Here is a 15,583-nt window from a genome sequence, read left to right as displayed (position 1 = left end):
TGTTGCCGACGTAATACTGGACGTAGTGGAAATGGCAGAAGACGAGCTGTTGTCATCAGATGCTAGAAGAGTAGAAGGCGACCATTCTAGTAAATCACTTCTGCACCTTCTGAACATTCTCTATGAAGTTTAGATATCAGAATTGGAAACTATACTGCAGATGAGGCCTAACCAATATTTTCTGAAGATTTCGCTAACTTCCTTGCTCTTGTACTCTATGCCTCTCCTTTCTGAAGTCAAATATCTCCTATGGAATTTTTAAAATAGCCTTCATGACGTGGCTTGCCATCTTCAAAGGCTTGTTTCTGCATCTTCCTTAAAACTGTATTCTGAGGGAAAGCCACAGACTGCTTCTTTTTCTCAAATTTAAAGGGTGTGAACAGTTAAACCACTTTAGATCCAAACACTTATATTTTCCAATAAGTGTTTTCTTCAGTTTTGAATGTATAATGGCATCTTTCCCAAAGAGAACAAAAATTCTCTAAATAGCAACTAAGTATTGAAAATAAGGAAACAGATTTCTTTTTGTTTTCCAAAGCCTGTTAGTGAAAGAATTCCAACGGCTGGTGGCTGTCACTTTTTGTTTCCCCGACTTCAGGCTGAGGATCCCTAATGGTTCACATATTCTCAGAGATACCATGAACTATATTCAGCAGAAGGGGCCAAACTCCACAAAAATTAAGGGAGATGAGTTTTTCTCCCACTCCTACAAAGGAGCCAGCAAAGGAGGTCAGGTCTTTGTCACTGTCACTGTGTTATAATTTCATATAGCTACTTGTGCCTGCAAATCTTGTTCTTTCATACAAACGCAGCACTTTTTTACTTTTCCATGTCATGGCCATTTCATTTTTAGAAATTTATCAAATCTACAACACTTCCATGCCCTGCATTCCAGATCCTGCTGATTCACTACATAAAAGTAATTCTCATCTCTCATTCTCGTTATTTTACCAGTTATCATGAATCTTCACTGTCTGTCCCTGACTCTATTAGCGGAAGCAGTTTCTCCTCATCAACTCTTTCAAACCTCCCTTAATACTGAGCATCCCCTATTTATCATTTATCCTTCAATGCTCATTCTCTAGCCTCAGTGATGAAGTTCCTCAACACTGGGAGCATTCTGACAAATCTACTCTGCATCTGTGTTTCTATGGTACAGTGTTTGTGTTAAATGAGTCTGTATCAATGTGTCTCTGACCAGGAAAATTAATCACCTGAAAAATGCACAAAGCCCTTGCCCATGTTTACACTCTGCAATCTTTGCTCATGTTTGGTGGTTTGCAAAAGAAAGAACACGCATTTAAATGGTGCCCTTTGATTCTTTCTTTGGGAAATTCCAAAGTATCTTAGGAACATCTTTAAACATTTCTAACCATATAAAGATGGAAGCAAAGCAAAATTTCACTCAAAGACTATGCTGCATTGTCGGAAATGTTGTCTGCCCTTTCAGGGGTCATAAAATATCCCACAGCAGTATTTAAAAGTATGGTGAGTTGTCCCAATGTCTTATTTCATTCGATGCACAGATGCCACAAATCAGAAAGGTCCACCATCATGCTGTCAGTGTTTGTGACAATATGGCATGCCCTCACAACTGTGCCAGGTGAATCAAGCAAAATGTAATAGTCTGAAATGGGGAATGAAGGTACCTCCTTCAGAAACCAGGCTGCAACCCTGAGGAAGTTCTGAGGAAGGGTCACCAGACCCAAAACATTAACTCTGATTGTTTTCATCACAGATGGTGCCAGACCTGTTGAGCTTTTCCAGCAACTTCTGTTTTTGCAACCCACCAAACCTTGGCTAACATTTACAATAAATACTTTAGATATCATACTCTTCTCCTTATGAAAGTAAATTGAAATACCTCAGTAAATTAATTCATTAATTAAACTAGACTGACATGCAACAGATAATTGGAACTGCAGATGCTGTTGAATCTGAGATAATAAGGTGTGGAGTGGATGAACACAACAGGCCAAGCTGCATCAGAGGAGCGGGAAAGCTGACGTTTCGGGCCTAGATCCTTCTTCAGATCTTTTTCCCCCCACGTTCTTTCATAAATTTCTAATAGCAAGGGAGCTAATTTCTTTTTATATGTGAAATATCTAACTGCACCACCCCTGGTTAGCATTGATGCGGACACACCTGACGTAGACATTGTGAGTCAGACATCCCCTCTGTTTACAGTGGAGATAACAGCGCACGCACAGTGAGCAAGGGGTGGGAAAGCAGTGCGGGCTGACGCTGTGCGGCAGCACGGGAGAGAGTAGCGCAGGCGCAGTGACCGGGGGAAGGGGGAACAGCAACACAGGGTTAGATGGTAGCGCAGGCGCAGTGAGCAAGGAGTTAAGTAATTTCGCAGGGCACGGCGGCACTGCAGCCGCAGGCGCAGGAAAGGGGCAGCATACGGAAGCGCATGCGTAGTGACCAGATGCCGTTGAACAAGGTAGCGCAGGCGCAGTGACCAAGTTCAGGGGAGACGATGGCGCAGGCTCAGTGACTGTGTGCGGTGGAGACGACAGAGCATGCGTAGTGACTATGTTTAGGTTGTGAGATTCGGCGGCGCAGGCTCGGTAACTCTGTGCGGGCTGATGGCAGCACAAGGCGTAGTGATCATGTTTAGTGCGTAAGGGACGGCGGCGCAGGGGAAGTGACCACGCTTTGTTCGAAGACGACAACGGCGCAAGCGCAGTGTGGAATTAGCACTTCGAGCGGTCTGGCGCGTTAACATCAATGTGAGGAGTGGGCTGGCGAGCACAGGCTAGTTGTGATCACGTCTGAGCTCCTTTTTTTCCCCATTCTGCCCATTGGTCTTTCTCATTCATTCGTTAACCACTGTGTAAACTGTGGTCTAAATACAATGCAGAGAAGAGTGGACATTCGGGCAGCTGAAGCAAGGCACTGAGTCCCGGAGTGTGCTGTGGGGGCTGGTGAAGGAGGAAGTTGGCGCTGTGCTGGAGGTTGGTGTAAGTGTAAAGCTGAACTGGGAAAGGAATGCTGGATTGCAAGAAGACCAGGTGCAGGGGGCGGGGAGGTTCAGTATTTTGACTTAAAAATGCAGGTGATAGCTTTACCATTATAAGGCACTTTTATCAGACAACTTATTTGTAAATAATGACTCATTTGAGTTTCTGTAATTTGTTCCAAGTTTTCCGAAAGCTTTGCTTCCTCCAACTGTAGTACCTCCTGTGCATCCCTCACATTCAGCACCTCATCAATGGTGGTTGTACCTTGATCTGTTCATACCCAAGGGCCTTGTAAAAGAACTTGGGGTGTTAAACATTGGAGACTGATTGCACTGGCTTGTATTTCTTGAAGCGTAGAAAGCAAAATGACTGATGAATAAATGTTCAAAGAAAAATCGGAAATTTTGCTAATACTATAAAAATTTTATCATCAATTTTAAAATATTTTATCATCAATTTTAAAATATTTAAAATGATTAAAGGAGTTTAGTGGGCCATTCAGAGGTATTGCTGAGAAGCAGTTCTCACAGAGGCGATGGAAATTTGGAGTTCCCTGCCAAAGAAAGCTATTGATGTGAGGGGTAGACAATGAAAGATTTCTAAACCAAGGTAGTTTTCTTTATTGTTTAAAGTATTAGAGTTGCAGAATCAGGTGAGTAGACATTGGCGTTAAAATGCAGGTCAGCATGTATAGTGTTATTGAAATGTAAAGCAGGCTGAATAATCTTGTGCTCCTGAGATGCTGCTTGGCCTGCTGTGTTCATCCAGCCTCACATTTTATTATCTTGGAATCTCCAGCATCTGCAGTTCCCATTATCTCTGAATAATCTTGTTTTCCCATGAATGTTCTGGCAAAGGATCAAGCCTGTGGTCTGTTTGAGAGAGAGAAAGCTGAAGGAGGTAAGGAACGCATGGGAAGTAATTGAGTTACCTGAGATGATTTTTCACAGCTCCCGAGAATAGTGCATGAACATGAAGTAGGGATGGTGATGGATTAGTCAAAGGCTTTGGCTAATGCTTTCAGGACACTGGTTCAAGTCCCACCATGGCAGCTAGTCGGATATACTAATTTTGATTAAGAAATTTAGTTAATTAATAGTAGAATTTAAAGCTAGTCTCAATATTGATGACCAGTTGTTGTAATAATTCATCTGGCTCACTAATGCCTTTCAGGTAAGGGAATTTGGTATATTAAACTGGCCTGACACACAAGTAATTCCAGATGCACAACAATGTACTTGACTCTTAACTGCCCTCTGAAGTGGCTTGGCAACTGTACATTGGACCAACCAATCCAGAAAAGTCATAACAAATGGACTACAATGGTTCAGCTAGACTGCTGAGCATCATTGTCTCAATTAGGAATGTACAGCAAACACTTGTCTTGCCAGTGACCCCCACATCTCATGGAATAAGTTTTTCAAAAGGTTGCTTCAAGGAACAGTTCGGCAAACATTCAAATTTGCCATCTCTGTGAAGCAATTTTCAAGTGTCAACATCTCTTTTTAAGCTTGCTTTAGAAATGCTGGCCGAGAAATAGAAGACAGAATTTTTGACAAACCTGCGAAATAACTCTTTGATTTGTTTCTCAGTGTTTGATAACAACTAGCCAAATTTTTTTTTGTGGTCTTTTCCCATGCAGATCTGTTTTCTATCATGTCGTCTAGTGATGGGTTGTTACCAGCAGAAAAACGTGAAAGTGAAGATGAAGTGATATTTGTGAGCGTATGTATTCTGATATTGCACTGTACTTCAAAATTATATGTTATTCCACAAAGTTGTAACTTTTTCCCTCTGGTCTGTTAGCCTCATGACATTCTTAAGGAGAACTTTCAAATTCATGAAGGACTTAATGCAGCTCTTCCCCTGTATGATACAATACCCTTTGGGGAGCGGCACAGGCTGAAGGGCTGGGATGGTGCAGTGCAACTGTTTTTTTTAATTTCAAAAGTATGCTTTTCATAAAACAATCTCTTTGTATATATACATTGTTGCAAATGCATTTCAGTTCTGTGCAATATCATATCAGGTAAACAAACAAACATTTGAGTTTGATTTTATCCAAACAAACCAAAGGAATCTCTGACATGTGTAAGGTTATACTTACATAGATTGAGGCACTAGGACTCTTAGGCTGGCAGAAATGAGTGTGGTGTTAGAGATTTGGAGCTGCAGGAGCACAGCAGGTCAGACAGCATCTGAGGAGCAGGAAAGTTGATGTTTTGGGTTTGGACCCTTCATCAGGCCCAGACCCAAATCTTAGACCTTCCTGCTCCTCAGATGCTCTCTGACCTGCTGTGCTCCTCCAGCTCCACATTATATGGACACTGACTTCCACCTGCGGTCCTTTCTGTCTCCTACTGGAGCTAGATGTCATTCTCCTTGTCTTCTCTAAACTACCTTCTGGGAGTAGAACATCTCACTGTATGTTAATGACCAGAATTGGACACGGTACTTCATGTCCAATTTGATCAGCAGCCTATACCTTGTCATTTTGACAATAATGCATAAAAACTTCTCTCTTCCTGCAGAGATGGCTGATCTTTTTGTTGCATTTTTGTAATTTATGCGATTGAAGGACAACATAATATTTTTTCTTGCCAGTTTGTTGATAACCAATTTCTCTGAGATTATGGTTTGATTTCAGTGAAACTTGGCATACAGGGTATGGTTAAAAGAATAATTAGTCTATCTTTGTGAAGATGTGGATGCAGACCCTGGAATTTTTGTGTAATTGATCCACTAACATTGAATGATGAGACTAATTAAAGTTTTTATAGAATGTTATTGATGTATTTTAGAATATTGTGGAATATCAAAATTTGAACAGGGTTTTCAGAGCATGTTGTTGGATATTTTCTTAGTTAAATTGGGGTTCTCAATACAAAGAGTAATTTTTCTCAGAGCATCAACCAACCAGAGAAACACTTTAAAAAAAAAGCTGCATAATTGTAAACTTTGAGTTAATACACTGCAGAGAAGCTACTTGATCTAGTGAGTGTCCCATTCACTTGTTTTTTGTTTTGATTTCTATTAATTGTATTGAATATTTTTTCTAAATGGGTCGTTGCACTTGATAACAAGCTGGAGAGCTGGGTGAACACAGCAGGCCAAGCAGCATCAGACCTGCTGTGTTCACCCAGCTCTAAACCTTGTTATCTCAGATCCTCCAACATCTGCAGTTCCTACTGTCTCTGTTACACTTAATTTTGTTTCTTCTCCCTGTCCTATTGACCACCAGTCACTTAGTTGATGGATATTCTTTGAAATTCCTGTTGCCCTCAAAACCTGGAGTCTGTTGACGGATTCCAGAAGAATGATTATAGAAGCTTTGGTTTCACATGAGGCAGGTTGAATAGCCATCACCTACGTATGTCAGCAAATCAGAACTGTTGGGTATATTTTCACTTTGGATTCTGTGCATTGCTGATTTGTTAAGCCAGCAGATATTACCTTTGAAAAGATTGGAATCATGTTCAGTTGACAGGAGTGCATAACCAGAGTACTAACTTACAACTCAACCATTTCAAAACGACTTGAAGTGTTGGGTCTCCAGGAAGACACCAGTTCATCCACAGTTTTAATCTAGCTTTCATCTTGAAGCCACACCTTTTGGATGCCTGAAACTCAGAGAAAATTAATAATGTTATAGAGTCATACAGCACAGAAACAGATGCTTTGGTCCAACTAGTCCATGCTGAACATAATCCCAAACTAAAGCAGTCCCACTTTCCTGCTTTGAGGATATGTCATGGATGAGCGTTGAACATACATATAATAAATCATGCCGTTGGGTAGTCTTTCCTAATCAGTCTGCTTCGCTTATGCCGTTTTCTCCTGCACTTGACATCCTCGTGAGAAAGTGTTGAGCTTGGTTATCACCTGCCAAAAATGGCATTGTGCTGTCATCTGGGGAGATTGCCCTGAAATGCCAAACAAAGAAGCCATTCTAACTTGGCCTCATGCACTGATGCTTCAAGTTTAACTGTTAAGAGTTTGAATGCTGTCTTACTCCTTGGCCACAGATTTTGTTTTCTTCGACTGTAACTTCAGCTGATTAAAAATCCTGGATCCTATTTACCTTGTTTTCCTCCTTTTTGTCACTCCTTAATACATACGTCCCCGTTCTAATATATGACATGGTGTCAGATTTTTACTGATAATACTACGAAACATCTTTGGCTTGTTTTAAATGTTAAAGACACTGTTAAAGAAAATTGTTTAATGTTTTTCATGTGCAGTATAACATCTCCATTTTCCAATTCAATCTCTCAAAATTAACCTGAGTGTTCGTTGCACTTTTTTAACAGCATTAATATGTGTTGATACATGTAGTAATGTTTGTATCTGTGTCTTTGCCCACCATCTGTTTCTTCTATCACATTTATTACCAATGTCTATCTTTCATTATCAATTTAAAAAAGAAGTCTTTGTCTTTGTGTTGCCATGACCATTCTGTTCCTCTAGATAAGTGCTCCACTGTTGGCTGAGGGAATATGAGTTTCTCAACTGATGATCAACTGTTTACTGATCCCATGGTATACTTAGTGTACAATGAAGATCATTAACAAGCCAATTTACTCCAAATGAAACTATTTAAAATTTTGTCTCTTTTCTACTTGGGAGAGTTGATGGTGCGGAGAGGATAAAGATCCCAGCTGCTCTCCATCACCGATATTACTGAAATAGCCTAGTAGGGAGCATTGAGCCTTGAGACATGAGAATTGGTGCCTCAGGAGGCCATTCAGCCCCATAGACCTGCTCCAATTCCTAATAGGATTGTGGCCTCCACTCCACTTTACTCTCTTCCCCTATTATCTATTTCTCCCCTGTCAATCAAGAATATACAAACATCATTGATATTTCCATGACCGCAGAAAACTGGGTTTTATTTTTCACTATCTCTCTGTACACCTTTGTTTTACAATTTGGTTGATGGAAAGTTTGGTTTCATAGGGCAGTGCCTGGAAACAAGTTTCGTGCAGAAACCATGATTATCAGTGCAAGAAATTTGTTTTGAAATTAGTGCCTGGGATAATTACTCTTCCTTTCTTTTGTGATTAAAGGAGCAGCCATTAAGGCCAGTGTTGGAATGTATCGATCTATTGAGTGATGAAGACAGTGAAGGAAACAGTGCACAGAACAGGGTGAGTACTTGATTGTACTAATAGTTATAAAGGTGTTTGAGAGGGACAGGAATACAGCAAATAAAACTAGAGAATGTTAGTTAAAAATGAATCCAACAAGGAATTCAGGAGAAACATCTTTGAACCAGAAAATATATGGATCCGCTACAAGGAATGATTGAGACCAGTTCTGGATTTGCACACATGAGAGAAAGGAACAGAAGGAAATGTTGATAGCATGAGATGTCGTCAGGTGGAAGAAACATTGTGTGGAGTGAAAATGCCATTAAAGATGAATTGTGTCTGTCTCAATGCTGTAAATTTAACATAAATTAATCTTCGTTCTTGTGTTCACTGAAACACCTGGTTACTTTTTTAATAAGCTGGTAATGTGGTACCAAAGAGTTTTTATATAGTATGTTGCAGGGAAAGAATTAAACTTAGTCCTTGTTTCTATATGAAGACTATAAAAGAAGTCATGGCAGGTTATAGTATCGTGACCATTTTGTTGGAATTCCTTGACCAGGGTCACGATTAGGGCTTGGGCCAGGGCCAGGGACAAAAAGTTAAAATAATGGTACGGTTAGGTCTTCGGAGAGGGTTAGGGTTAGTGTTAGAGCTGGGATTCAGTTTAGGGTTATGGTTGGGTTAGGGCTGGGGCTGGGGATAGGTTTAGGCTTACTCATAGGGTTACAGATACTGTGAGGCCTTGGGCTATTGTTAGGCTTTCGGATAGCGTTAGGATTTGGGCTGGGCTTGTGTTAGGGTTGATGTTAGAGCTAGACTTAGTGTTAAGTTTAGGCCTTGATCTGGAGAAGACCTTAGGCTAGAGTTGTGAATTGGTTAGGGTTAATTTTCAAGCTTGAGCTTTAGGGTAAGGGCTAGGACCTAGTTGACGGGTATGTTTACTGTTAGGGCTCGGCCTAGAGTTGAGGTTAGCTTTAGGGCTAGGGTTAAAATTAAGGTTAGGCTTAGAGTTGGAGCTGGAATCACTGTTCTGGTTAGGGTTTGAGCTGGGGCTGGGGTCACTGTTCAGGTCAGAGTTTGGGTTGGGGTTGGGCTCACTCTTTAGGTTAAGGTTTGAGCTGGGTTTGGGATTAGCATTATGCTTAGGCTTTGGGTTATGGCTCTGGTTAGGTTTAGGGTAAAGGCTAGGCTTAGGGTTAGAGTTAAGTTGAGGTCTTGGGCCAGAACTAAGTTTTTTTCAAAAGAAATTGATTAATAGCATGAGGGTGTTGCTGGCTGGGCAGCATTTATTACCCATCCCTAATTGCCCAGAGGGCAGTTCAGAGTCAGACACGTTGCTATGGGTCTGGAGTCACATGTAGGCCAGACCAGTTAAGGATGGCAGTTTCCTTCCCTAAAGGGAATTCGTGAACCAGATGGGTTTTTCCCAACAATCAATAATGAATTCATGGTCACCATTAGATTCTTAATTCCAGATATTTGATTGAATTCAAATTCAGTCATTTGCCGTGGCAGGATTTGAACCCAGATTCCCGGAATGTTATCTGATTAACAGTCCACTGATAATACCACAAAGCCATTGCTTCCCTGAGGTTTGAGGCAATAGTTATGGTTGGGGTTACGTTTAAGTCTTGAGCTACGGTTAGCGTTAACGTTAGCACTAGGTTTCAGATTAAGCTTAGTCCTTGGGCTAGCTTTATGGTTAGGGTTGCTTTAGCGTGGGAGCTATGGTTAGGGATAGTTTAGGCATATGGCTAGGGTTGGGGTTCAGATGCTGTCTTGGGTTATGGTTAGGTTTAGGGTTAGAGGTAGATTGCAGGTTTGGGTTGTGGTTAGGGCTTGGGTTAGGGTTAAGTATGGGGCTTGGGTTAGGTTTAGGGTCAGGGCTCGGACTTAGGTGAGTGTGGTCAGTTGGTTGCTACCAGCTTCAGACATCTCCATGATAAAAGTGCATCCGTTCCTTGCAAATAATTGCTCCTTGACCTCTCTTAGCTGTGTGCCACTAATCATAGAATGAGACCATTTGAACCATTGTGTCTCTACTAGCTCTTTGCATAGGTACCCAATTCAACCCCTTCATGGTTATTCCTCTAAGCCCCTGTAAATATATCCATGTTGAAATTTCCAAAATGATTAAAGCACAGGTACTGCCTAAATGATCCAGAGCCGCTGTGGTGGATTTATTTTAAACAGACACATTCATAAAAATGCCTCACAATTGACTTTTCATGAAGCCCAGTTAACCCTGCAAAGTGTAACATCTGGGCACTTGGATCAAAATTTCTTGTCCTATTACTTGTTCTGGAAGCTTTAATAACGTTTGCTGAGCCTTGTCTCCTTTTTTCAGAATTTTCCATACGACTGAACCAGTTGCCAAAAGTAATTCACTATGTATTTGGAGAAAAATAGTTGCAGGGCTACAGGGAAAGAACGTGGGAATGAACTATTTAGGTAGCCCTTGATCCAACTGCAAGAGTCTGAAAATGTCCGATCTTGTTTGTTTTGGAAGCTAAGCAGACTGGTTTGCACTCGGATGAGAGACTGGCTGTGTATATCTGGTGTGGGTGGCTTTTAATGGTGAAGATAATGCCTTTGACCAGCAGCCTGCTCTCTATCCAGGTAGAACATTTACCAACTTGTAGCAAGAAAAGCTCAGCATAAACCTGGTCCTGACTCCATGACAAATATGGAAATGTTATCCTCTTTAGGAAGACTGACATCCTGTGTTATATCTGGAGTTATGTTTAAATGTGCACTGGCCTCATCTGGAACATGTCTCCCCTTGGCAACAGTACTTATTTTCGTGTCATGCACCACCAGCACCGGTACTGTGGTAGAAGAGAGCTGTTCCAGTGTGTTACGGACCAGACCAGATCCCCTTAAAATATTTTAAGACGGTAGACTAGACCCTAACCCTTTCTTATTTTAAAGGCAAATGTGGAGTGCTGTGTACCAGATGCAATGCAGCTGGTCAAACTACTCAAATTTAAGCGAAAACAATTTATTTAAACACTGTTAAAATACAAACAAAATAAAGAAGAACTTAGAACAACTTAACTCTGTTGGAAAATTTAACCGAATAATAGACATAGTAACTATTACTAATTAACTCTTCCAATATAGTCACATCCTATAAACATACCTCTTGGCCAAAAGGCAAATTCAGACACAGATTTTCACATGCAGTTCTCCAATCCGGGAAGAAAAATCATTAAGAAAAAATTCAGGGAGAATAGCAGCCAGGAGGCATTCACTGAAGCTTCCAACTCTGTTGAGACCCCAGTAGCTTCTGATGCTATTGAAGAACCAAAACCCAAAAATCCTGATCTGATAGCTGGCCACACCTATTCAGGCTGTTTTTAAACAAAAAAAGCACCCAGGGCTTCCCAAGCTGTTTACTCAAGTCGTCCTGGTAAACTGCTCATGGCCTCTGCCTTACAACATTTTCTCTTTTTTTTCAAAGAAAGACAAAGTAACCTCTCAAAGCCACAGCATTGTTACAAAAGGGACGGATTTCACTTGAACTGTGCTGGGAGAAGTGTCTGGGTGAATCAAATTACTAGGGCTTTTAACTAATTAAGGTGGAAATGTATACTTACCAAGCAAGAGGATATGGCAGCCTTACAGGGTAGCTCTTTGGATAGTATTACCTAGAATGGGACAGGAACATCCAAAGGACAGACTGAAAAGGAAGGATAGCAAGCAACACCAAAGTTAGTATGGGATGGAATAAGTGCAATAGCAAAACCTGATGTTGGATCAGAAGATGTAGAATCTATATCACAGAAGTGTTACAGTGCAGAAGGAGGCTGTTCAGCTCTTAATGACTGCACCAGGAAGAGGTAATACATAAAGAGAACACGACATTAGTAGGGGAGTAGTCTATAGGCCCGTGAACTGTAGCTACTTAGTGAATTGAGAATGAGTTGAATAATTACTTCATCAGTCTTCACAGCAAAAGACATCAGTAGCATCCCACAATTACTCAACATTTAAGGGGCAAAAGGAGGAGAGCAAATAAATGCAATAACTATCACTCCAGAAAAAATGCTGGGGAAAGTAATGGGGCTGAAATCCGATAAGTTCTCTGGACTTAATCGAATGCATTCTGTGATTTGAAAGGAAGTGGTAACAGAAATGGTGGATGCACTAGTTATAACCTTCTTAAGAATCCTTACATTGGCAGATTTTCAATCCTCTGGGACTGTTTTACAATGTCACAATTTTACTTAAGAAGGGAAGGAGACAAAAAGCAGGTAACTACAGGCCAGGTGACTTAATGTCAATTATTGGGAAAATATTACAGTCAGTTGTAATGGATGTAGTAGCAGAGCATTTAGAAATGCAAAATGTGACTGAGCAGAGCCAGTGTACTTTCATGAAGAGGAAATCATGCCTGAAAAATTTATTTTGCAATTATTTGAGAAGGTAAAAAAGAGGATAGATAAAGAGAAAATGGGGGATGTAATCTATTTGGATTTTCTGAAAGAGTTTGAGATGGTATCACACATAATGCTTCTAAATAAGATAAGAGCCAATGGTGTTAGGAATAGTATATTAGAATTGGTAGAGGATTGGATAACTAAAAAAGGGCAGAGTTGTAATAAGGGGGCCACTTTCAGGATGGCAATCTGCATCGAGTGAGTGCTGCAGGGATCAATGCTGTGTCATTATTTACGACGTATTAGTGACTTGGGTAAGGAAAATTAACGTACAGTGGCTAAGTTTGTGGATGATACAAAAGTAGGTTGGAAGGCAAGTGGTGAGGATAACAATCTACAAGGGACATAGCCAGGGTAAGTGAGTGGGCTAGAACTTGGCGAATGGGGTATAATGTGGCAAAATGAGAGACCATGCATCTTGCCAAGAAGAATAGAAGAGTTGAATATTCTTTAAATGGAGGAAACTGCAGATAATAGGGAAAGCAAGTGGAATATTGGGCTTTATTTCAAAGACAATGGAGTATAAAAATGGGGACTTGAGAGGCTGGGTAAGTTGTGCTTATTCTCTTTGGAATTTAAAAGAATAAGAGTAGCCCTTACTGAAGCATGTAAGATTTTTAGTGACTTGACAGTGTAGATGCGGAAATGCCGCTTTCCCCTGTTGGAGAGACTAAGACCAGAGTGCATTATCTCAGAGTAAGGAGTTGTCCAGTTAGGATAAAGTTGAGGAAGAATTTCTTGTCTCAGCCTAATTAAATTGTGGAAGTCTTTCCACAGGGCTATTATTGCTGAGATAGAGATTTTTAACATGAGGGCAATCTAGGGTTATGGGGAAAAGGCAGGAAAGTGGAGTTGAGTACAATCAATCAGTCATGATCTCATTGAATGGTCCTGCAGACTCAGTGGCCCAAATTGCTGCCCTTTGCTCATACATCTTATGATAACTTAAGAAATGGAGAGAAGAGTCGATGAATGGACCAAGTGTTTCCAAAAATTGAGTATGGATGAATTGTCTCCAGGCTCATGTCTCCTATCGTACCAAATTTCATCATATATTGTATGGAAAAAAGACATGACCAGAACAGTGTAGGGCAAATAGTCTCCTTCAGTGTCATTCCATGAAAATGCTGGATTAAGAAAGGCACCCACTTGCCAGGAAATTGATAGTGTCTCTACCTCTGAGCCAGAAGACCTAGGTTCAAGTCCTACCTGCTCCAGAGCAATGTAATACCATCTCCAAAAAGGTCAGTTTGTTTAAATGTCTGGTATCTGTGTTCCTGAGAATTAATTTAGAAATAGTGTGTGCATACAATTTGGGACATTTTTGTTTTGATTTTATTTGTAATAACGTGATTGACAATTACTATTTTGTGTATATACTTTTTCAGAAACAACAGAAACCAAAAGATCACATTGATTGGCAAAAGGAAAGAGTTCTGTCAACATTGGATCGACTGGCACGTCATGTGGAAGTTGAAAAGCAGCTGAAGGAAGAGAAGTGCAAAGCTTTCCAAGTAAGTCATTAACAGATGCAGCCATCAAGGCTTTGGAACTAGTGTCTGTTGTTTTTGGTGTTTGCATTAAGGATGTGTATCTCTACAAAGCTAACATTTGTTCATTCCAAGTTATCCTCAAGAAGGTGGTGAGTCCCTGTGAACAGTATAGGCATTTCTGATGTGACGGAGGCTGTTACAGGGTTTTGATCCAGTGACAGTGAAAGAATGGTGTTACGGTTCCAAATCAGGATGGCGTACAACACGAAGAAGAACTTGCAGGGGGTGATGTAGCCCAGTTGCCTTTATTATGCTGAATGGTAGAGTTTGAGAGTTTGGGCAGCACTGTCAGAGGATCCTTGGTAAGTTTCTGCAATTCATTTTGTAGATGGTTCACTCTGTTTGAGGAAATGACGACCGTGTCAGGATTCCTGACAAGATTACTGAGTTGTTATCAACTGCTTCCGGACATGGAATGCTTTTCTGTCTTACAGCAGAAGGATGTGATTCTGGATGTTTAAAATAATAAAGTGCTAAGGATCCCCTGACAGTGCTGCCCAAACTCTCAAACTCTACCATTCAGCATAATAAAGGCAACTGGGCTACATCACCCCCTGCAAGTTGTTCTTCGTGTTGTACGCCATCCTGATTTGGAACCGTAACACCATTCTTTCACTGTTTGAGTAAATAAAATAAGCTTTGTTAGACAAAGTCGGACAGCTAACACAATCTACCGTGTATATGTACAATCTGTGCTAACATTTGGAATATGGTTTAAAGAGGATCTGCAGTTGAAAACCCTACAGAACACATCAACTAGCAGATGTGCTTAATCAGATCCCATGAATTTGAGAGTAAATTCCTCCCACCCCAGTGTTTGGGACACAAAGGATCACCAAGTCTTAGAGTCATGCAGTCATGCAGCTCAGAAACAGACTTTTCGGTCCAACTAGTCCATGCCAAACTAAACTAATCCCATCTGTTTGCTCCTGGCCCATATCTCTCCAGACATCTCCTATTCATGTACTTATCTAAGTGCATTTTAAATGTTGTAACCGTGCCTGTGTCCACCACTTCCTCAGGAAGTTCATTGCACATGCAAACCACCATCCGTGTAAAAACATTTTTACCCCTCATGTCTTTTTAGAATTTTTCTCCCGTCATCTTAAAAATATGCCCCCTACAGTCACATTCAGAGATATGGAAAATAGTCCACGTTTTCCAGTTTCTCGCCACTGCTCCTAAATAAATGGGGAGAGCTGTTCTGCTGTGGCAACTGGTTGGAAGAGGACTTTAGATTTCTGGATGACGAGAATCCATCTGCTCATACTCTTCAGAGAAAGAGTAGGCAATGACTTTCGCTTAGTTTTTGAGTGAGTGTACACACAAACCTCACCTGAATGCTGCTTTATGATGGAGATGGAGTAGCTTGGTTTTGGAATTGAAGGCTCCATAAATTGAACAGTTCCTGTCCTATAGAAAATCCCCACAGCTGAGGTGTAACCTTACAACAAGAACATTGAAGAGCTGGCATTCCAACAATGCATTTTTGTCTTTTCTTGCTTTCATGTTTTCAATTAGATAAGGTT

At 40.7% G+C, this 15,583-nt stretch overlaps 1 protein-coding gene across 4 annotated transcripts in view; it reads left to right on the top strand.

The window, feature by feature from the left end:
• The first annotated feature begins 2,704 nt into the window (after positions 1–2,704).
• Positions 2,705–15,583, top strand: part of znf451 (zinc finger protein 451) — a 62,981-nt gene continuing 50,102 nt past the window's right edge. Inside the window, exons 1-4 of one of the 4 annotated variants that reach the window (XM_048531498.2) lie at positions 2,705–2,960; positions 4,609–4,691; positions 8,033–8,113; positions 13,890–14,015. In XM_048531498.2, the coding sequence (XP_048387455.1) occupies positions 4,623–4,691; positions 8,033–8,113; positions 13,890–14,015 (276 nt within the window). In that variant the 5' untranslated portion in view covers positions 2,705–2,960; positions 4,609–4,622. Of the gene's footprint in view, positions 2,967–3,600; positions 3,867–4,608; positions 4,692–8,032; positions 8,114–13,889; positions 14,016–15,583 lie in introns of those variants that run through there. The other 3 variants (XM_048531499.2, XM_048531497.2, XM_059645531.1) reach the window with 3 other exon arrangements.

The sequence above is a fragment of the Stegostoma tigrinum genome, chromosome 4 (assembly GCF_030684315.1).
Source record: "Stegostoma tigrinum isolate sSteTig4 chromosome 4, sSteTig4.hap1, whole genome shotgun sequence".
Taxonomy (NCBI): domain Eukaryota; kingdom Metazoa; phylum Chordata; class Chondrichthyes; order Orectolobiformes; family Stegostomatidae; genus Stegostoma; species Stegostoma tigrinum.
Note: the sequence above shows the minus strand (reverse complement) of the source record. Positions and strands in the feature narration are given on the sequence as shown.